This window comes from Magallana gigas, chromosome 9 (genome assembly GCF_963853765.1).
Source record: "Magallana gigas chromosome 9, xbMagGiga1.1, whole genome shotgun sequence".
Classification (NCBI taxonomy): domain Eukaryota; kingdom Metazoa; phylum Mollusca; class Bivalvia; order Ostreida; family Ostreidae; genus Magallana; species Magallana gigas.
The window spans coordinates 39,786,732-39,809,710 of record NC_088861.1 but is presented as its reverse complement, the minus strand read 5'-3'; the positions used below and the strand labels follow the sequence as shown (position 1 = coordinate 39,809,710).

General features: G+C 32.5%; 2 protein-coding genes and 1 long non-coding RNA gene across 4 annotated transcripts; 2 read left to right on the top strand and 1 right to left on the bottom strand.

The window, feature by feature from the left end:
- The first annotated feature begins 1,168 nt into the window (after positions 1-1,168).
- LOC105326775 (uncharacterized) lies at positions 1,169-14,274 on the top strand. The gene is made up of 5 exons (XM_066071624.1): positions 1,169-1,602; positions 4,210-4,347; positions 5,425-5,548; positions 12,006-12,200; positions 13,631-14,274. The coding sequence occupies exons 1-5, from the start codon at positions 1,211-1,213 to the stop codon at positions 13,862-13,864; spliced, it is 1,083 nt and encodes a 360-aa protein (XP_065927696.1). The 5' UTR covers positions 1,169-1,210; the 3' UTR covers positions 13,865-14,274.
- On the top strand, positions 7,564-10,476 carry LOC136271522 (uncharacterized). The gene is made up of 3 exons (XR_010709427.1): positions 7,564-8,695; positions 9,067-9,166; positions 9,472-10,476. It is a non-coding gene; the product is annotated as an uncharacterized lncRNA (long non-coding RNA).
- A 425-nt stretch (positions 14,275-14,699) lies between the features above and the next one.
- Positions 14,700-22,979, bottom strand: LOC105326776 (uncharacterized). Of its 2 annotated transcripts, none has more exons than XR_010709383.1 (6): positions 22,916-22,979; positions 17,594-17,831; positions 17,394-17,510; positions 16,851-16,923; positions 16,030-16,090; positions 14,700-15,433 (listed from the first exon to the last, which is right to left on the bottom strand). XR_010709383.1 is itself a non-coding variant. In XM_066071625.1 (6 exons), the coding sequence occupies exons 1-5, from the start codon at positions 22,723-22,725 to the stop codon at positions 16,033-16,035; spliced, it is 558 nt and encodes a 185-aa protein (XP_065927697.1). In that variant the 5' UTR covers positions 22,726-22,745; the 3' UTR covers positions 14,700-15,433; positions 16,030-16,032. The 2 variants fall into 2 exon arrangements, 1 of the variants encoding a protein (XP_065927697.1); XM_066071625.1 differs by lacking the exon at positions 22,916-22,979 and adding an exon at positions 22,654-22,745.

Below are 22,979 nucleotides of genomic sequence, written 5' to 3'. Positions count from 1 at the left end.
GAGTAAACGTATACCTTAAGAAAATATTGACAACTGAATCCTATAGGATTTTCTAAATTCCTTTAGGAATTATATTTCCTATATAGGAAAATGGTATTTCCTGTAGGAAATTGATTCAAACAGGTACAAGTATCTTTCCTATATGAAAGTAATGTTTCCTATAGGATTTTATAAAATTCTATCGGAATTGAAATTCATATAGGAAGTTCTTGTATTCTGATAGGAAATTTCAAATTTACTAATGGAATAATTATTGTTTATCTGTAGGAATTTAGTTTTGAAAGGTAAATATCTCACCTGACAGGTGAGTTACAACAACGACAAACTTAAGGTGGTTGTAAACTCTTTATGCAATGGTCTATCATATGGCATACTTGAATTTTTTCAATATATGTAGTTTAGACGGGTGCAAAAATGCCACCTTGGCACTGGCATAATTACCCGGCACAGTGTTATAATTGATTGGATGATTCAGACTGAGAGAAAGATATAAGCCTATAATCTATAGAGTTATATTCTATACGTAGTATACTTGTAAAATGTTTTCTCAAATATATAGTATTTCAATACGGGCTATTCGAAAGAAGCAGATTTTTTTCTGAATGCTAGCTACTTCTAATCTAAGATTTGTTTAATTCGTAATTTAATAATGCACACGTATGTCCATTGGCCGCCACATTTTGGAAAAACCCCATATATTTCCCACAGTAGCCTTTGTAGTTTAGAGGGTCACGTTGTAACTTCGTCATTTGACATTAGAAATCGGTTTCCTCTGTGAATTTTAATTGCCCCAATTTGGGGCAACCCACACATTGAAGGAATAAATTAAATTCCAAGAGACTTCTTCACAGGACGCCTAAATATTTGGTTGCATAAAGAATGGAACAGTTTTTCCTCTTTTGACCTTTGGGTTGACTTCGCAAAGGGGAACAACTTTTGCAAAGTGTGGATTGGACTATTGATTACGTACGTTTTGCCTTACTTCATTGATTAATTATCATGTAATTGATTTTTTTATTTGGTTGACATGGTGACATTGGGATTTTACATATAAATAAAAAGCTAAAAAAAACTTTATCTCAAATTAAATCTTTGTTGAATCATTTAAAATGTAATAATTTCCCAATACCTGGACCGAAAAGTCAGGGACCGAAAAATCGGAAGGTCGATTCTATCTGGTAACCTATTCAAGCGCACGAATATAAACAAGATGAGCAATCCGGAGAACGAAAAATGTTCGTCTTCTTCAGCAGAATCTGACTTGTCTGATGTCTTGAAAAGAGGTTCATCAACTTTATGTGAAGAACATCTTACTAAATGTTCATCGGACTGGAATTGTCATTTAGTTAACAAGTTATGCGTTCGTTACAAACTAGAGGACATCATTAGAATCATTTGGTCAGAATGGCGCCTGTTTCATTTAGACGATGATGATCGATTGGAAGTTGAGAGGTGTGTGAATGCATGCGACTTGAAGTTGAATTACGAGTCCTTACAAGACATTGCCCCAAACACCACAACACCAATTGATGAGTTTGCTGAGACGTGGGGGCCAACCCAACGACAGCTGAGGCTCATCCAAGCGGAACCCCTGCTGGATAAGTATGTTTTTTAATGTGCAGTATATCTTTTATAAAAGATATATGTTCAAAACATGTCGAAATGGTCGATGAATGAATGTTCAAACAAAAGCTACACTTATACTTTTCATGTGGGCACAGATCCAAACAAAATTTTCCCCAAAGGGGTGGGGTGTTGGCTTCGAAGTACATACAGTCCCTGTGAAACATTCTACTTTCCCATTTGAACAGTGAGTGAATGGTGATCACACGCTAAACGGACTTCAGTGAGCGCTTATGAACGGTGATTCAGAACTGTAAGCGCTATGTGAACGCAAGATGAAAGATTTATTCAAGTTATTCTTACATTGTGTTATGTCAGTTTTCAGGAAAAAATAACAAATAAATTGCACGTAATACATACAGTCATAATTAAGCCTTAATTCATAATTTTATCTGACTGAACAATAAGTGAACACTGAACGAAGGGTGAGGGCAAGGTGAACGCACTATGAGCGAACGGTGAGCTTTTTGTAAACAGTGGGCGTGAATGGAGCGGATTGGAGGGCGCAAATGAATGCACAGTTATTGTGAGCTTACTGAATGCATTGAACATGCATGGTGAACATGGTGAAATCATGGAAAATTGGGAAAGTAGAAAATATCACTGACTGACTATTCCGTAGGAATGGATGGGGGCTCTAACTATATTGGAGAATCATAAAAATTCAAAGAAATTCACTGGTATTTGATTTTGGTTTTCTTTTAATTATATATATTTTTTAAAAGTATACAATATTGAGATTCCTATGCTCAAACTGGTTTGCGAATGATTTGTGCTGAGGTCCAAACACTGTTTCACTTTCGGTTTGTCTGAGTAACTGCATAGGAGAGTTGATTAAAATCAACTCCCAAAAAAGCTGGGGATACTCTTTTGGGGTAAACATGGTAAAGATCATCTAAGGTGGTAATTAAGGTAAATGTGGCAGGGAGACTGATTCATTGTCTGGGCCAGAATTTATTTTCGAAATTTAGTAGAGCACCTGACTAGAGATACAGGGAGTGCAGATTCTGACTATGGTCAGGTCTGGTTTGTCATTAATTCTCCGAAAGATCATATGATCAACAAATTTAAAAATCAAAAAAGTTCAATGCTGCTGCATCTCATATTTGCTCTTAGTTAAATCAGCCCTCAATCCTTGCAGCTATTGGAGTAATAGGCAGGTCTCCGACTTGTTGCATAAATCTGTTGTAAAAATCTAAGTATCTAATATAAGTTGTTTTGGGGGCTAGTAAGTTATTAAATGTAGTTATATCCAGGTCCACTCAAGGGTGTACAAGCTAGCTAGATTTACCCCGGGTTGTATTCCCTGCACACCCTTGATTGGCCCTGGATAATAAATTTATTTTCTTTGTAAACATCATCATGATAAACCTGCTTCCTATGTCCAATTAAGGGTTTTTACAATTTCCAGATATATCCCATTTACACATTTGATGCATTTTGGTGTCACATTAATGCATTGTACCATTGTCACGTTATTTACCTCCGGCTCAGGTCAGATGTACGGAATTTTACAACCGGCTAATTAGCCAATCAGATCTTGTGTTATAAGCTACATAGGAAATAAATTATATACAAACACCAGATTATACATGTACACAATAAGTAACAGGGGAAAGCTGATACACATAAGTCCTTTAGTGTTATGTTGTGTGGCATTTATGCTATGACACTAGGGACCAATATTCTCACTTGCTCCAAAACGCCTTATAATTATACTTTCATGTTAAATACTGAAGTCTGATTGGTTAAGACGCAGTTGATAATGCGTTCTATTACCCTCAGCGTTAGCAACACACCTAGCAACGGGTAACACAATGAATTGTTACATGCGCGTAAATCATGTGCGTACGGTTCGCCGTAGAATTCATGTCATTTCTATATAAAAGTAGTAAAAAATTCTCTAAAATTAAGACATTCAGTATAATAAAATAAATAGTGCCTGTTTGGGAGGATAACAGTTGAAATTGACACCCCCTCAAAAACCATTGTCAACCGCCGCTTCGCGTCGGTTGACAATGGTTTTCTCGGGGTGTCATTTTCAACTGTTACCCTCCCAAACAGGCACTATTTATATAATATTAAATGTTTTTCATGTATGGAAAGATGGGATGTATGAGTCATTTACAACACTGGCCCTTTGGCCCATATGATGACTCTATAGGCCCCCAGGTCAACAAAGAGACCAATATTTTTGTGATAGATTTATACTTGTACATATAGAAAAGGATATTTCTTTTTCTTAGAAATTGTCTACAAGACTACCAGACATGCAGCTTGTGTCATTATTGAATTTTCATCAATTAAATCTATTGTATAAACAAAGAAAAAAATTCAAAAATCATTTATAAGTGAAACTTCCTCTATTAAATAACTTTTTTTGCATTTGTGTTGATTAAATGTTTGCCTATATACAAGATATATTAATCCCAATGGAAACTGAATGAACTTAATATAATTACCCCAGACCTGTTTGACTTTTTTTATTTTTTAAAGGTTGTGTTATTAATAAGATGCTTTGTTGGTTACAACCCTCAATTAAGCATATCAGCATTTTTACTTTTAAAGTTTTCCTTTTCTCAATAGGTTTTTATTTAAACTGGATGAATTCAACTACTGTTTAGCACAAATAGTTGCAGAAAGCGATCCCAACATGGAAATATCTGAGTGGAAATACCAGTGCTTGTTTGAGAAGTTGCTGCATTTATTTGGTATTTATACTTGGTGAGTACTACAGATACATAATTATTAACTGTAAACCTGGCCAACTTTTATTTGCAATGGTGTTATTTTGCTATTTGCTATAAATAATTGGTCCATGGTGACTAATTATTATGAAAAGTTGGAGAAAAAAAAATACTAGATACATTTTATGATTGGTTTGCAGTGAGAAATATATACAAGGACCAGACTCTCACAAACCTTTTTGAACATTTTTCAAACAGGATTACTTGTTGGTTTACAGGGATTCATTATTGACTGGGTATGAGGGCCACACATGCTTGGTTGGACCTGGATATTGCCCTAGACTAAGTGGAGAGACAAATTTTAATCTAGAGACACCTTAATGGATGTCCAACAAATTATATGTTGCCCATCTCTTGAGATCAAATGAATTTAATGAGCTGTGACATTGTAGTCAGACTTTTTATATATGCATATACTGAACCAGTATTAAGTTGGCCAACATCAAACTATAAATATAAGACAAGTTGAATAAATAATTTATTCTGTTGAACTTTTTGTTGGTACATGTAAGAGCAGTTACATATACACGTACATTAATTATAATATCTATATTATATAAAGGGTGTAACAACAACTTTTAAGGTACATGAATCAACATAACTGTTGTATTTTATTTATTTGTTTAGTGCCCTAATCCTGTGCTGAAACAAACTTCTAGTAATATTTTTAATATTTGCAAACTTTTATTTCCTGTGAATTTCCCTCGGAGGTTCTGTTATGAGGTTGTACACACAGATGCTTGAGGACAGGATCGACCCCCCCCCCCCCAGATTATAGACCCCTGGGACTTTATTATTATTTTTTTATTAATTATCTTTTTATGACATATTTCTAATCTAATCTCGAGGTGGGTCGATCCTGTCCTCAAGCACCTGTGGTATAAAGATAGATTCTGTGTTCAACATTGAATATGTTCACCCCCTTTGGATAAATACATTGCCCTCTGCCTTTTGTCTGGTAGAGGGCATCCCAATCTTCATTTGTATTTAAGACAAAGAGCAACAACCATTGATGTTAAGTAAATGGGTTTTCTTTTTGTTAATTTATTTACAGGTCACCTCCATTTGTAAGCACCAAGAAATCCCAAATCATGGGTAGAACCGTGACCTCCAAGGCTGACCTGCTGTGTTGTAGTTCTGATCCAGCAGTTCAGAGGCCCATTCTCTGTGTCTGTGAGGTATGAACATGATAGGAAGAACATACTTAAATGATTTTAGATTTGTAATTCAAGTATAATATCTTTCTCTCACAAGTCTGAATGTTATAGTGATGTTTTAAGTTTTCTATGAATTTAGGCTCTTGGATTTAATCACATTATGATATTACATGTATTTTAATTCTAATTCTTGTGACTGTTAATTTGAAATTATTTAATGCTGTGGGGATTATTTCTTGTTGATTGTCTTTTTGTGTAATATTAACAATGACATGATGAATACTGTAGAATCATTAGAATTCATGGGGGCTTAATTTTCTTGGTATTTATTGGTTTCCTTCCCAAACGAATTTACATTCTTGATGAAAACAATTTAGAAAGAGTTGTCTTTCTTACTATAACTGAATCTGGTTGCATGGATCATGAAATAACACACTGGATGAAAAATCAAGTTTCAGCAAAACTGAAACTATATGGAAACCTTGCTGAAACTTGAAGTTGAAGTTTCATGTATAGTTTCCGCAATGCGGAAACCATTATATCGATTCAGCAAGTATCCGTTAGGTTTCAGTCAGCAGAAACTTTAGTCTAAGATTCCTGATGGTTTCCGCAATGCGGAAACTAAATTTGAATCATGTGAAAAGTTGTGTAAATTATTATGGAAATATCAATCAGTTTCAGAACATTTCCGCTAGGTTTCAGTATGCTGAAACTTTAAGTTAAGATTCCAAATGGTTTACGCATTGCTGAAACTATTACTAAAATTGATTTAAGTTCAATAGTGATATCATTTATTTTCAAAAAGGTTTAAGTTTAATTCTAGCCTAATGATAATGAATCCGTACATACTAAAATGTATAGTAAGGTTTCAGCGTGACTGAAACTATATGTATACATGTAACTATCTTCAAATGTGGCAAATAAGGCGATTAAGAACCTTACTAAGTAATTAATTGAATTTGAAAAGAAAAACTGATGTCTGATCTTGTTTAATGCATATGATGAAATCATTAATCTTAGGTACTCGGGCACGTGTATACATGTGTATACATTCTTTGTCCAGGTGACCTCCTCTGTGATTTTCCTGTATATTCTGTGTGGATTGCAGGGTTTTTTCTGTCAGGAGTGAACAAAAGACTGTTACATAACATATACACAGTACGAAGCGTGAGTTTATAACTGGAGCCCGGCGGGAATTTTTTTTTTCAATTTGTGTGTACCTGAGTTAGTAAAACTGATAAGTAAATTATAATTATTTAGTAAAATAAATTAATATACCTATTTTGTAAGACTCCTTCTTAAATCATTTAGTTATCATTTGAATGAACCTTGAGGTACAGTAACTAATTAAACAAACAAATTAATGTAAAGTCGTTGTAAATTTTTACAAATCGTACCAAATATTCGTACAACCTGAAGTTTAGAGCTAATTCATTTCTTTTTTAATACCACGCCAACACATGTACACAGGAATTTTTTTTAAAAATTCTACAGTTGATAATAACAAGTAAAACCCACTTGGAGTTTGAGTCTGATATAATAATTGTTTAATTATTTACATGCATTTCAGACTTTACTGCATGTATGACTGTATCATGATTCACTGGCGTCGGAAGCAAATTGAAAGTGGGGGGGGGGGGCCTAGACTAATCCTCAGAAATATTGAGGAAAACCCCTAAAAACCCCTAATTCCCAAAATCATGAAAATCCAAGTCCGTGGGGGGGGGGGGGGGGGGGGGGGTAAACCTATACTATATACTTCCGAAAATAAATTTCCCTACCCAAATTTTTTTCCCCAAAATCATGAAATTCATAATCCGTGTCGGGGGGGGGGGGGGGGGGGGGGGGGCTAGTATGCCTATTACTCCAACTTCTCAATCTTTCAAGGTAAATTTAGGAACAATTACATTTCCGGCGAGAAAAAGTGGGGGGGGGGCTTTATGCCTATTGGTTAAGTCTTACTTTGCACTTAGCCGCCCCCCCCCCCCCCCCCCCCTCCTTAGCCCCCCCCCCCTCCCCCCGGTTCGACGCCTATGTGATTCGTGCATTTCTATACTTTGTATTTACTTTCTGTACTGTAAACACAGATATTGTTACATGTTTATGAAACATGCACATGTTTCTGTTATAAGTTATAATAAGCATTATTTATAATTTTACTGAAGTTATACGTTATTTACAAAATCAGTTTAAAATCCAGCACTAGCCATGTGGTGCACGTGATTTTAATCCCATTTTTAAAATTTGATTATACATTCGTATACATTTGATGTAGAAAGTATACCAAATAATTGAAATTATATTGTGTTTATATATCAGTCCGACGTGTACGTCTTACTTCCCGGCTTGTTTAACGCGTTTGTATTTTAATTTCATAAGTATTCTTAACGTACTGTTCATCGCATGACCAATCAGTGCACATGTGTAACTGTAAAATAATTGCCATCAATTCATCGTAGTTGTAAATTCACCGTACGGGTGAACGCTGTTAACCGGACCCCGTTAATTGATCGGCATCTAATTATATTTGTGATTTCTGTGTGTTCATGCAGAACCTGCTCTGTGATGAACATAATATTTTAACACCTCTATATTTTGAATAAGAATATGACCGTGCTTAGAATCGCGGTGAAAATTGGACAAGTCAAGACTAACTTGTCAGTAAACTATATATGGCTCTATCATATTAGTTTGGCAAAATCATCAGTACATGTAAATAAAATATAGTTAAAGACAAAATCTGATACATATGTCTCATTAAAACTTGTTTAATTTCATTAGACATTTGTAAACAAACGGTCGGCCATTTTTTTTTTGGGGTTAATCACGTGTTACAAATACAATTGTAACAAACACACGCCAATACTTTGTCGTATTTAACCAGGAAATACTGACTCCGACAGTTCTTATTTAAAATAAATATACATGTAAAAAGTATACTATTCGGTAAAAAATCATAATTTTGATTAAACATTATTCATTTTAAACTATCCCAAGATGCACTTTTCCAAGATTTAGCGGGTTCTGATTGGTCAGTATTGGCGCACTTTATGATTCCGAGCGAAGGTTAAAATGGACAAGAAGGTGCTGATGTAAAATGGAGAATTGAGAAGCATTAATAGCCTCTACAACAAGGAGATAATGCAGAAAGGAAGAACTCATGTCAAGGTAAATTAATTCACAATATAGATACTATCAATAACATTTTCAAAGCTCTAATTTATCTCTCATTTGTAAACGAGATCTCGCGCCATCAAATCAAGATGGCGTCATTTTTTCAAACTTGGTTCGGCAATTTAATTTTTATTACCGTATCTCTTTTAAATATACGTTTTGACCAAGTTAACCATTAACCAAGATTATCCAGGGTATACACATATATAATTATATAAACGTCCCTAATATATGAATGCTTGGTTGGTAAACAAGACGAACAATGAATCTTTCGCACATTATACAATTTACAAACTCTAAATGTAACGACAAAAATTTATGAATTAAATCCGGAAAATGAAATCTTTCACGTTTTTCTTTTTCAGCATTGACAGCAAACAAAGTCAATGTTTCCGGTGATTAGTTGCATCCTCTGTTCGGTGATTCGGGTGAATGTTTTGACCAGCTGGACGATGTGAACGCAAGGTATTGCTTTGAAATTGATTATTTTCACCATTAACTTATACATGTGTTGGATGTTTATAATTAACTGTAGTAATTTTTGGGAAATCCAGGTCTAAGTTTTTGAAAAGGAGTTGATGGGGGGGGGGGGGGGGGGTGAAACACACTTATTGTTGATAAGTTTTTCCATTGTTCAAACAGCAACTGGCAACTGCATAGTAGCTTCTGTATTCAGAATTTTATTCAGAATGCTTTTATTACATGTTAAGCTGAATGACTTATGTTTATTGTTTAAAAATCTAAATGAAACTTTATTATTCATGTTTAAGATAAATAGACAGACATAAAGTACAGCCCAGTGAAAGGAACAAGTTCATCGCAAGAAGAAGAATTTTAATGCTACCACTGTCCAGAACTACTAAGTCTGCTGTAGCCATGATGTGATCATATGAGTGCTTCACCGGTCTGGACAATGCTCGAAAGTCCCCCAAAAAGGCCTATTTCCATAAACTACGACTCGGGTTACATCAACAACAGCCAAGGACACTCCTTATTGATTCGAATGGACACATCTCTACGACCCGACTAAACCTCTGCAGAACAAGACTTTTTAACTGTAAAGTATTCTCATTTCAAAAAACTTTTAAACTATAAAAGTACTTTTTTTATATGATCAAATACCAGTATATTACAATGTCTGTCTGTAAGCTAGAATCTTAGAAAATCACATGGTTTTGACTTATTAAATGATTGATTAGACCTTGCAGATATTATCTTTCATTTTCTTAAATAATTTGTTATATTTGCAAATATTGCATAAAATATTAGACTCCATGTAACATATATCCTCACACCTCTAAGTTGATAAGTGTTAACTACTTTTTTTTCCATTTTCTTTGTTTAAACATTTATTGATAACTTAGTTTTTATTTGCAGCAATATATGAAAAACTAAGAAACCAATCTTAAATGTAAAAACACTGCATTAGGAGATGAATGCATGGGTCATAGAAATGATAAAATACACCAAACAATATTCAATTATGTCGTATATGAAAATATATAAAGACAACATATACCCCATGTATTACAATTTTTATGTAACAAAATTACTTGAATGGAAAGTTGTTTCCATGTGGGTTTTATTTCAATCTGTGTTATGTAACTAATATATAATTGGAATTAGCTTTTATATCATAAGTAAAATGCTGGTATTGATGAGAATTGTAAGGTGAATGATCTGTGTGATACTTTGTATTTTATACATTCATGCTACAAAAAGCAAGTACATGTACATGTAGTAATACTTGTCATATATAAACAATGTATATTTTACTTCATGTCTTGGATTTAAAAATATTAATGTAGGTAAAGTAGTGAAATGTAGGAAGGTAAACCGTGTGTAAAGAAGAATATTCATCAGGAATGAAGTGTGTTGCAATCAGCATAATTAATTAAATGTTTACATCATATTTTTGCACATGATTTGACAGACTGCTCCATTGTTAGCTTTTTATTGGCCAACAAGCTTTTCATATCTCCCTCTGGATCATCTATTAAATACTGACAGGTTTATGATATTAAAATCTGATCAGTTGGTACATCATGGGTGGAAATGAAAAGTTCACTTTGGACTTAATGGATTATCAAAAAAATGATATCAAATCCTGTTCTATTTTAAAACATTAGATTATATTACTAACAAAGAAAAGGTTTATCCCAACTTGTAAGTGGGTCACTTTGACCTCATTTGGAATTTATTGACATATTCAAATCAAATCTGGGTCATACCTCTATAGTCAACTACTATCTTGTAGTGTATTTTTTTTTTTAAAGATGGATACTTTAGACTTTTCAAAAATATTTTATGGTGTACATATTCATTGTAGTTCAAAACAAATGGAGACAAGTGTATCATGTTCATGTAACAGTGAAGTTTTCTTTGTTTATTCATGTACGTGCAGTTATTTTGTAAATTGCATTCATATTTTTAAAAAAGTAAGATCTTTGTTGCATTTTTAAAGAGAGATTTTATAGGCATTTAATCGAGATGAAAAAAATACAAATGTAAAGATTTCTATCATGGGAGTTTTTTTTCTTGTGCAATTTTATCATTTTTTAAATAAAAGTCCCTAATAAGGGAATTGCCATAATTATGGATGTTTCTCAATTATTGTATCTTGGCTGTATTTTATTTATTATTGGAAACAATTTCAGATTTTTGAACAAAATAAATTTGGAACTGTTTGAAATTGTTTTGTTTTTACATAAAGTAGAAACCTTGCTCAGCTTTTATGAAAGCAAAAATATAAAAAGTTTCAGTAAGTTTCAGTTGCGGAAACCCTTTGTAAACAATATGTTTCCCAATTGTATATGGAGGTTGAAACTATGCAGAAACTTCAAGTTTCAGTAAGTTTCCGTCGCGGAAACCATTTGTAAACAATATGTATCCCAAATGTATATGGAGATTGAAACTATGCAGAAACTTCAAGTTTCAGTAAGTTTCCGTTGCGGAAACCATTTGGATTCATGGACAGCCTAAGTTTCAGCACTGCGGAAACTTAATGAAACTTGAAGTTTCCGTGCTGAAACCTGTCGGAAACTTAAAGTAACCTTAAGTTTCCGCAGAGTTTCCAAAGGGTTTCCGCAGTGCTGAAACCAGATATTTCATCCAGTGACATCTACATATTTAAATATATTGGCCCTTTTGAATGTAGATGACTGCCCATTACATCCACAGTACATTGTTTTACATGTAGATGGAATGTTGTGGTTATGGGGAATTGTCATAAATGCCACTGAGATTTGAAGCAATTGTGCAGTAACAAAACGTATGATGATTTTTTTAACTGTAACTGTACCAGGTCAAGAAAACATTGCCGGAAGAAGTTTGTCAACCACCAGCAAAGAAACTTAGGAACAGTTCATCTGTGGATACAGCAAACTCATATACTGTTGACAAAAATACATGGTCTCAGCATATTGGAGACTTATTTGTATACCTGGACAAGTCATCAGTAAATGAGGGAATACTTGGGATAACTGTCAAAAAGACATGGGTAAGAAAAATGATTGATTTTAATTTATTTACCATAAATGGCATGGTACAAAAGCCTGAGGCACTGTTAGGTGATTTTTTTTAATGATTAGAAGTTTGGAAAGGGCCAGTATGTTTCATTTTTCAATGTTTTCTTGCTCACAGGAATCTGTGAATCTGTTTCTGAATCAGAACTATAAAACAAAGATGCATATTTGGAAATCTTATTTGAAATTCAATGATATATTGAAATATATTTATTTTTAATGTTAAGTGAAAATGATTATATTTAAGAAATAAACATGCATTTTGATTAGGTTGGTAGGTAAAAGAAAAATAAGGAAACAAACAAGGTAGGCCTACAAGGTTCACGCTTTATTTGTGATGTAGTGAAAAGAGCATTTTTCATATGATTACTCAACTTAAATTGAAGCAGATAATTTGAGGTTGAGGTTAAATGTATTTTGAGTTAGGAAGATTCACCCAAAATTAAAAAAAAATTCATGAAAAATTTAATCAGCATCGAGATAATATATTATAGTTACCTATTTACTAGTTATGAGGATGATAGCAAGTTTTTTGTCCCTGGAGACAAGCCGAGGGAAATAGCTGTTGTTGAAGGGTACAACTAACTTGCTATCGTCCAAATTTATCATAAATTTTACATACCGACTCAGATTACACAAGAGGTGTTCCAAGTTTAAAAGTGAGGGAAATCAAATGCAGCCAGTGAATAGTTATAATGACTATTCATCATGGGCAAATAACATTGAAATTATTTCCTGGTAGAAAAAGGTAGAATGGCATGTTTATTCATTGTAATTTCACGTAGAAAATATTCACAGATATATAATAAAAATACTGACAACCCAGTGTATATAATTGCTTACTCTACAAGGGTTCCTATACAATTTCGTTTTCCTAATTATATAATTGATCCATTAAACATCTTATATGATTGTGCATTTAAGTACATGTAGAATTGAAGAGTTTCAAAATATTACATTTATGCATTTGCCTCACAGCAAAGACATTTATTAATTTAAAAGCTGCTGTTGTAAACTTAATTTTTTAACAGTCTATGATTATTATGAATTAACTTTAGAAAGATACATGTAGTACATGTTCTCAATACATAATTCGTAAAAAATGAAATATATTTCATCATGTTGCATGTACATGTAAGTGAGAACGTGAGTAGACTAAGTATTTGGGTCCATTGAGTGAACATATATCAGTAAATATACATGTATAGCTGAACATAATGTACAAAAAATAAAAATAAACTTTTGAACTACATGTTGTTTAAACTTGGAATAACTTTTTGAGATATTCTTTCAGACATTGTAAATTTGTATACAATAAAGTTGTTAGAACTCATTTTATCAAACAATAATTTGACACCTTAATATTTCTATTTTTTTTGTAATTTACTTTTGTTAATCTTTACAGGTACAAGTAACTTTTCTTAAAGTTAAAGATCCATGTCTGGAGAAAATTCGGAATATGCCTGTGAATAGTCCGGGATCTGTGAAACTAGATGATGATGATGAACATCCAGTATTGTATTATAGTGAATGTTACAATTTCTTAAAGCAAAGTGACCGCAAAATTCTATTCAAAGCGTTTCTAACTATTAGGCTGATGCAGGAAAGATTTGAAGCTGGGAGAGCTTCAACTAGATAGTATCTGTATGTGATTAGGTAAACAGTCAGTTCCTTAACCCAGTTATGGTGCCTCATTTCACTGATGGAATGTAGAACTTAACCAATACAAATATAACAGTGCCAGTGGCGTATGATTCATCCATGAACCATATACTACATTCTTTTACTTGTTACCATAGTTTGTACATACATTGAAATACATTAATTTGAAACGCTAGTTATTTGAAAAATGAGAAAATATTATAGCATTGAATGCAGACAAAATGAATAACGCGCGTTATCGCTTTATGATTATTTGTCTGCTCAACTGAATGCAGTAATTGACACGACGACGTGAAAAATTCATTATTAAATGCTTATATTTACATTTTCTTACCATTAAAATGGATTATTTAATTAAATCAATAAATAAATCGATATAATATGCAGAGCACAGAGGGAGTAAATAAGAAACAGTAAAAACAGATGTTTTATGAAAAGCGGTTTAAACTGGTTATCACATAGACTGTTCAGTTGAAATCTTACATGTAGAGCATGAAAATATAATCCATGAAAAAAAAACCTCTGAAAATTTTGCTTTTAACAATAAAATCAACTTTTTTGTTGAATGATTGTAAAACATGGTGCTTTGAAATTTATTTTTTAACCGAAATCACTGTTAACCAATAACATAGAAATCACTTTTGTAAATTACATGTAAATTCATTCACAGTGATTAGTTTTTGCATTTAAAGGCACTTAAAGATCACAAAATTTAACGGAAAAACATAATAAAATGTCAGTATAATCGATTAAAGTTTTTTTTTTACAAGATGATAAAAAAAATCATTCAGTTTCTCAAAGATTATACTAAATTTACGGTACTATAAACGGTGTAATGATTATGAGCTTAACGTGGAACATGATCCCATTGTTTAACAATTGTAATAATAAATTAATGATAAAAAATTAAAAGTATTTGTTATACATGTAGTTCATGTTTTTGGATGCTTTCATAGATTTTATGCCCCATCTAAAAAGTTAATATGATGTAGGACTATGTTGTTCTAAACATGTCACAAAATGTTATGTATTTGATCATGGAGATATAAAGTAGGTTGTTATATACACCAGTTGTAATAAGTTACTATCACACATTTAAAATAATGTTAAGAATAACCAATATTCCCCCCGTTTTAAGTTCGCGCCTTTCGCCCTTGTGTCAGCGGGAGAATTTAAGACGAAACGAGTTCTTTGAGTCTCAAAATATCTCTCTTTAAACTACATGTATGTCTGGTCGAATTCAAGACGGGGCGAAACTATTTGAAAGTGCAGAAAGGCGAACATAAAACGGGGAGAAACCCGTACACAGAAAACGGGGGATAGAAGACCGTCCTACATGCATCTATATAATGGAAACTCTTAGAATGACTGACAGCAACATGGCACACGTGGTTCCCAGATCAATATATACAATCATGTACATTTTCACAGGATCCATTGGGGCCAATCGTTTGTCTGACGGATAACTTTATCCCACTGGTACAAACCCAAACAGTAAAGCCAATACAGTTGCTGTTAAACTCTGTAGCATCCAATGCATATAGGGCTGAAATGTAATTACTCGTGCAACTAAATAAATCATGCATAGTGAAGGAAAACATTTTTCACGTTCAGAGTATATAGTTTTAATAAGACTTTATATACAATGTCCATTTATTCAAGTAAATTATTAACATGATAAAATGTAAGCTTTCTATAAAAAATAGTGCTTGAATGTTTAATGGATCCACAAAAAATTCATTCTCATCTTGGTTGGTCGAGATCATTGTGAATATGTAAAAGATCATAATACCGCGTACAAAGTAGAATGCGTTGCGTTTGTTATCACCCACTTCATACCTAGTAAAGGGCATGAGATGGAGGTAAAAGAGCGTGCATATTATTTTTTTTTCAAGATTAAGTTAATCATGGATTTGAGAGTGTCCTTTTTATCCTAGATATACTATGACGTGATGATGTATAAGTTATTATTTGCTTTAAATTATTGCTTGTTATAAAAGATGTATAGAATGAAAATATCTCGAGATTCGCATTCCTGTCAAGTCACTAAACGATATGAGAAATTGTTTTCGGTGATTTTGAAGACAAAAGAAAATACGACATATTTTAAAATATCTTTAACATAAGAAATGCATTTCATACCAGTCATATCAATACTCCAAAAATGATCGAGGCAAACATCATAACGGTGTTTTCGACCAACCTGCAATGAAAAGACACATTGACTGTGTAAGGTTTGTTTTGCATTGCTGTGTCATAAATCAAATGAGACTAATCGAGTAAGTTTATCTAATGGCTACAAATATATTTATTTATTATGTGATTGATTAATTACTAACTCTCTGATTCGCTCATATCCAACTTTCGGGGGAAAAAAACGAACGTCACATACATGTAGGAGGTCAATGTAACAATTGTTTTCTCTACATTGGACTAGAAATAGATCGTCCTATGAAATATCGCGTTTCTGAATTTATTTGGTTATGGTTTCAAACTAAAATCTTCGCTTGATACATGTATTGGTGTAACACTCAATTTGGTATGTCTGAATCAATATGTCGCTTAATCATATAATGAAATACTGATTGCTAGCTTTTTTTTCTCAATCAATACGATGATGACTACCCTCGAAGTACAATATTAATCACCTCGACTCCGGCGAATACCAGGAATTGTACATGTTGGGTAGCTAAATCATCTTATTGACATCAAAAGCATCAATTACTGTCTTTATTAGGATTTTGATTATTATGATTATGATAAAGAGGTAAGGGAACGACAACCCTTACTTAAAATACAGGATTAAATAAAATCCAAGCAATAAAGTCAGTTTTTATATATCATCAGCGTTACTATTTATCTAATTTAGTTGTTTTTACAAAGTGACTACTTTACTGTGTTTGCTATATCTCTTACTTTGTACTGCACGCTATTATTGAAATGCGCTTCGATTAATTGTTTACCTTGCCGTAGAAGATACTGGATTTTCTTGTGAAATGAGACGATTTTGTCGTGCCATGTGATAACATGTAGGATCTAGTTGATACAAAGTAAAAAAAAATTGAAATATTAAAGAGAATAACAATTAAATAATTGTTTATTTTGTTTACTTGAAATTCAGTATAATGATATCCCGAAACAAATGTATATTAAACTTTTACCCTCTTACCTGCCAAACTTGCCAATTTTTTCAAATAATACAATCAAAATATTTATGATGAACAGAACATTGACCTTTAACGATCATACTGAATTTCATATAAAATGTGTATAAACGGGTATCTATAATTCATGCATGAAGTGATTTTAAAATACATGTTCATCCCAAAAATGAGTAATATATGTCCCAAATGTGAGAAATTAATATTTATTTAATCAATATTGGAATTGTAATGTGTACATAGTAACATGTTAATAACACATTGAATTCAAAGTGTTTGCTTTTCTTTCATATCATTACCATCAAACTTTCTATAAATTGCCATAAAACATTATCAATACATTACATTTATATGCTTCAGCTGAGTTGTAACTGGTCGGACATGGCGGTTCATGGTCAGTACAGTCTGTTGCATAGTGATCTTGTATCATCGCACCTCTTGTGTTGAACTCAGTACAATAGCCTATGTCACAAAATGCATTCATTTAGGAAAAACAGTAATGTATTATATACATACCAAACAATTTTAAATAAGATTGTATATACCCAAGATAGAGCGATTAAATGCACACACTTCTAAGGTGGCATTCATCCAACCATTAACGACACAATGATATTGGAAAACATGTTGCTGTGGATTTAACCCAGAACAGTTCTGTTTGATGGACTGACAGTCCATTCTCTCTGCCGCCTTATTCCAGGAGACAGCGTCTGTAGGACAGTCACGAACGTAGTTCACTTTAACGAGTGAGTACTCACATTGTGTGTAAGCTGATACATGTACCTAGAATGTAATTAAAAATTGATGATACTTAATTGTAATAATAAGGCTATAATTATAATATACTATACTATTGTTTTCATTGATTGAACAAACGACTGTTAAAACATATACTTGTAATATGATACTTATCTACATATTTTTATGCTCTATCAAATCATTCGCTATAAGGATGATTGAATTGATACCGATCCGTATCATTGAATGTCAATCGACCAGTTGATACATATATCAATATTAAAAAAATGATATTATGTAACAGACAAAAAGTGCCTCTGCTAGGGTTTAAACCCGAGTCCTCTGACATGCACATCCAGCACTCAACCGATCCAGCTACAGGATTAATCCACTAATCATAGCTATTAGTAATGCCATATACCTGACACTACCACAATTATATACATTACAATATACATGTAATAATTTTGATTAGTTTCATTCCAACATTATTATATCATATGTTTAAACGAAAAAAAATCTTTGTTCCTGCTGTCAAATGAATTTATGTTGTTCTTTGCTCTGAGAATGAACAGTATCAGGTAAACTTGTAGACAATTTTGTTTTATAACTGTTTACAATAAAATAGCATTGTTTCCTTTTTGTAATGGACAATTTCAGGTATGCATACGGGTTCAAACAACTGTGCAATAAAAATTCTATATTTATTTACCCTTAAACTGAGTAACATATCATTCTCTTTTGGGGAGAGCATTTCTTGTTTATATTGTGTTTGAACGAGTAAAATGTTTGTTCCTGCTGTCAAATGAATTTGTGTTGTTGTATTTACATCTACCAAGCATAATTTCCTCTATTTCTTACGGAAACTTATAGATAATTCATAGCTCTATATAAATAGCCAGACTGAAATCTAGTGTCACGCCCTATCTATCGATTGGTCGAAATCTACAGTGGCTGAAAGTGACAGGACTGAAATCGACACGCCCTGCTTATCGATTGGTTTGAACCTACAGCGACCTTAGTAAAATCCCGGGCTGCACGAAATAATCATGACGATGCCAGACTCAAAGTCTCACAGGAGACGATTCGGCTGTTTCTTTTAGCTAACGTACTTTTGTACATTAACAGTAATTTAGTGAATTTTACTAACTTTTCATGATTAGTTTATTAATTAGTTAAAGAAAGATGTTAATATAACAAATAAAATGCTTTTTTGGTGATTCATGCGGGTTATGAAGGTAGCGATCATCACAGGAAAAATTTACATATGTATTTTTCCCGCAATGTCGCTACCTTCATATCCCGAATGAATCACCAAAGAAAGCATTTTATTGTTTAAATGTATACATTGCCTTAGCTTGCTTATTTCTTCATTTACATAATAGCGGATGTAATTAAGTGGTTAAGGTTAATTTACAAAACAAGAACGATAAGATACTTAAGAAATATGTTCACACATTGAAATATGTCAACAGCTAGAAAACTGTAAATATCTGAATAAAATTATTCATAATTACTTTGATATCGAATATTATTATGCCTCCTGTCAGTTTGTCGCTGTATATTCAACTATTATTAATTTTGCAGAGTATACAAATGATTTAATAGCGTAAGTATACTTTGCGGAAATAGAGCACGACAGGTGTTTACAATGAGAAGTTTACAAGTGCCGACAGCGGGTTCCCAACTCTCGAGCCTAAAATCATTACGTCTATAAGCCCAACGCGTTACCATTACGCTACGTTAACCGATGATTTATACGGTAGTTTTTATATATATAAAACGGAGATGCATAAAATTTACATCAAACAATTAATATAATTAATCTTTCCAAAACACATAATTATTTATGGTAGTTTTAAAGTTAAAGTTTAGAATGAACTTTTTAACAAATTGAATGAACATTTTTCAAATAAATTGTATATGAGCATCACGAAAACGCTTTTTTAAAATGACGCTTGATAAAGAATGTACAAGTATAACATTCAACGATATTTTGTCTACTAAACAACTCCAGTTTTCTAAGTAATGTCAACCGTGTCTCATTTCTTTGAAAGAACATAAACGTATATGTTGATTTTTTTTTATTGTACAGCAATTTGTTGATTAAATAATCAATGAAATTAATTGATTGATTTTAATAAAACAAACGCTTGCTTTTCCGATGATTATTTTTAGAGACTATAATAAACAACACTTAAACGTCACGGCTTCTTACTAGCAAAGCACGTCTGTATATAAAACAGTCGGCATAATAATAATAGTGTTGTGTTGTGCATGTAATAAATAGTAGTCAGGCCCGTGCACTATGTATCAAACCTTGACTACTATTTAGGCATAGCACATGCACAACACAACACTATTATATAAACATGTCGGTTACCTTCATATTTCTTTTAAATAAAAGTTGCGCTTTCTAAATGAATGTTTAACCTTAATTTTAATCAAGGACCTAATAATAAGTAAATCAAAGTACTGATGTACTGAAAGCCGGGTTCTTTTAATGTGTCATTATGCATATTGTATAATTTGGATTGGCTCTCTCTCTAACTTTCTCTCTCTCTCTCTCTCTCTTTCTCTCTCTCTCTCTCTCTTTAACTTTCTCTCTCTCTCTCTCTCTCTCTCTCTCTCTCTCTCTCTCTCTCTCTCTCTCTCTCTCTCTCTCTCTCTCTCTCTTTCATGCTGTCTTATTGTCGGCAAAGCACCAGAGAGCGACTAAATTTTGTAAGGTTTGTTTTATTACCTTTAACAATGAAATAACATTGTTTCCTTTGTTCTTTTAATGGACAGTTTCAGGTATGCATACAGGTTTAAAAAGCTGTGCTATAAAAATGCTATATTAATTTACTTTTCCACTGAACAACATCTCATTCTCTCTAGGGAAGAGCACTTCTTGTTCAACAAATGTTAGGGATATCAAAGAGTTACTGCAAATATTAACTTTGCTGTTTTAAATCATATCCTGGATGTAGAGGGTGGGACTGATGCGACCAATTTGATATGAACAACACCTTTTGATTAGATAATTAAACCGACCAATATATACATGTAGCTATAGCCGCTTGGATCAGGATGGTATGGATGAGGTTAATGATCAGGTTTTAACTTGAACTGGTATGGTCTGGATGACGGAGAGGTTACTCATTGCAATTGTCTGTGTGCGTGAATGTTGTTTCTTTACATTGATTTTTCCGTAAAATGAATGCAAGCAAAATTGACTCATGAGAAATTATCTTTATTAATGCTCCGACGTAAAACTTTCTAGTTTAAATGTTGTTTCTTTGTTTCTAACAATCGGGGGAAAAAAGAAAGAATTATATCAGTATGGTACTGCATTGTATCAATCGCTTCTTGTCTTTCCAACACACTCTGAAAAGATATCCTGTTTGTCTTGGAAGGAAAGCTAAGTTTTACCAATTGATCTCTACAATCTTGACATTGTATGACCTTATTACTTAAATTTACTTTTATTTGTAGGTTATACGATAAATTAAGAAACCTCAGAGTGTGGAACATATATATTTTTTAAGTTAAAACGAAAAACATTAGCCCTTTATAACGCTAGCAATAAGTAAAGAATATGAGTTTCATTTTGTTAAGTGAATTGCTCAAGTATATACTTATGATCAAGTGGATTAATTTAGATTAAAACGGGGAAGGGAAATACAAAATTGGATTTTGTACTACATGACTGTAGTATTTCAAAGCATCCCTGCGGTATCGCGCATCGCGCTATCTGTGTTAAATGTATTGGACATTAAATCTTGTTTTTTGTGTTTTTGATTTGTTTTGCATTTGATTTTTTTTTACTTACACGTAGCTGTCCAATAATTGTATAATTTTACCTGTCTCTTTCATTTTTTTTTTTTTGAATGATTGAGAGCTTTTTTTTGAATCGAGACCGAGTAACGTTTTAGATTTTTTCATCTCATTTACATAAAAGCCTTAAATAACAAAGAATTACATAACAAAAACAATTTCTAACCGCATTTCTTCTATTTTGTACAACACAGAATAATTCCCTGTTCTTAGTTTAAGTTTCTACTTAATAGTTAGATGCCAAATTAAACGATCAAAGTTTATGTCGTCGTCCGTCGTCTTGGTTTTTTTCTTTGCTTTTAATGTTTTGTAATATCAATTTGATTTTAAGAGTTCCTGCTTTTTAACATTTCATTGCGCTAACTCAATACCTAATCCTTTTTAAAGATGATCGTATCATCACAAATAAAAAAAAAATCCTTCCATAATTTACGTTGTTATTCAAACTTCAACAAACTAATTCTAACGTTAAAATTGCAGCACGTACTTAAACTACCTATAACAGTATTTTAATTTTAATGTAAGCATGTTTTAAGTTGTTAAATAAATTAAGTTAAGGTAAAAATCTAGTAAATGATTCGAGATTGTACTTTAGAAGTTGGAACCATAATGACGTCATAATTGATTTGATGAACTTTTCCCCATACTTTACAACTTTAATTTTTTTTAAAGAATTATTTATAAGAACAAAAAATTCTTGACATTCTCAATTAATCCTGGAAAAAGTAATTCCGATGCCTATATTCAATTTGACATAATTTTGATGAGGATATCAAGAGCTTGTTAAATGCTGTTTTTGTGTCTTTTTCGGAGAGAATGTAAACATTCTAGATATATCATTTTATTCAAAAACGGACAAAATTTGTCAATTTGTTCTCCTTATTTCAAAGACGTTACAGTTTAAAGGATGATTTTTAATGTTTTAACCAAATATGTAAGCCCCAATATACTTATCAAACAATGCTATTAAAACACATTTTTATATCTTGAATAAACATGTAGACCCCTTTTCATCTACTAGATCTTAACCTTAAGAAAAGCACGATACCTGTGGAATCATTGTAAGAACAGCAAAACAAATAGATGTACTCCATTTCTCAACATTATCAGTAAATATCATAGTTTCCTGTACCCTCAAGGTTAACCTAGAATTAAAATTTTTACTATACTAAAAGAAGCAAATAACACTGCCGATGTAAGATAAATATGCCAGTGTCAGGTGTCATTTCTGTTACCGCTTACTATGGCATTGTCCAAACTATCTGGCACAGTTTAAATTCAAATATGACATGAAAAGAATAAAATCTTACCAACTCAGCAAAACTCTGTAAGATTCACAACTTTACAAATGTCTTTACATTGGGCACTTTTATG

What these genes read in the sequence shown, in the direction of transcription:
- LOC105326775 (XM_066071624.1), top strand. Translation starts at nt 1,211, where the DNA reads ATGAGCAATCCGGAGAACGAAAAATGTTCGTCTTCTTCAGCAGAATCT. An exon ending in TTATTTGGTATTTATACTTG is followed by an intron (nt 4,348 to 5,424) that starts GTGAGTACTACA and finishes ATTTATTTACAG; the next exon opens with GTCACCTCCATTTGTAAGCA. An exon ending in TAACTGTCAAAAAGACATGG is followed by an intron (nt 12,201 to 13,630) that starts GTAAGAAAAATG and finishes TAATCTTTACAG; the next exon opens with GTACAAGTAACTTTTCTTAA.
- LOC105326776 (XM_066071625.1), bottom strand. Translation starts at nt 22,725, where the DNA reads ATGATATTTACTGATAATGTTGAGAAATGGAGTACATCTATTTGTTTT. An exon ending in CTCAGCTGAAGCATATAAAT is followed by an intron (nt 16,924 to 17,393) that starts GTAATGTATTGA and finishes TGTATCAACTAG; the next exon opens with ATCCTACATGTTATCACATG. An exon ending in CCAGTATCTTCTACGGCAAG is followed by an intron (nt 16,091 to 16,850) that starts GTAAACAATTAA and finishes TTTTCATTGCAG; the next exon opens with GTTGGTCGAAAACACCGTTA.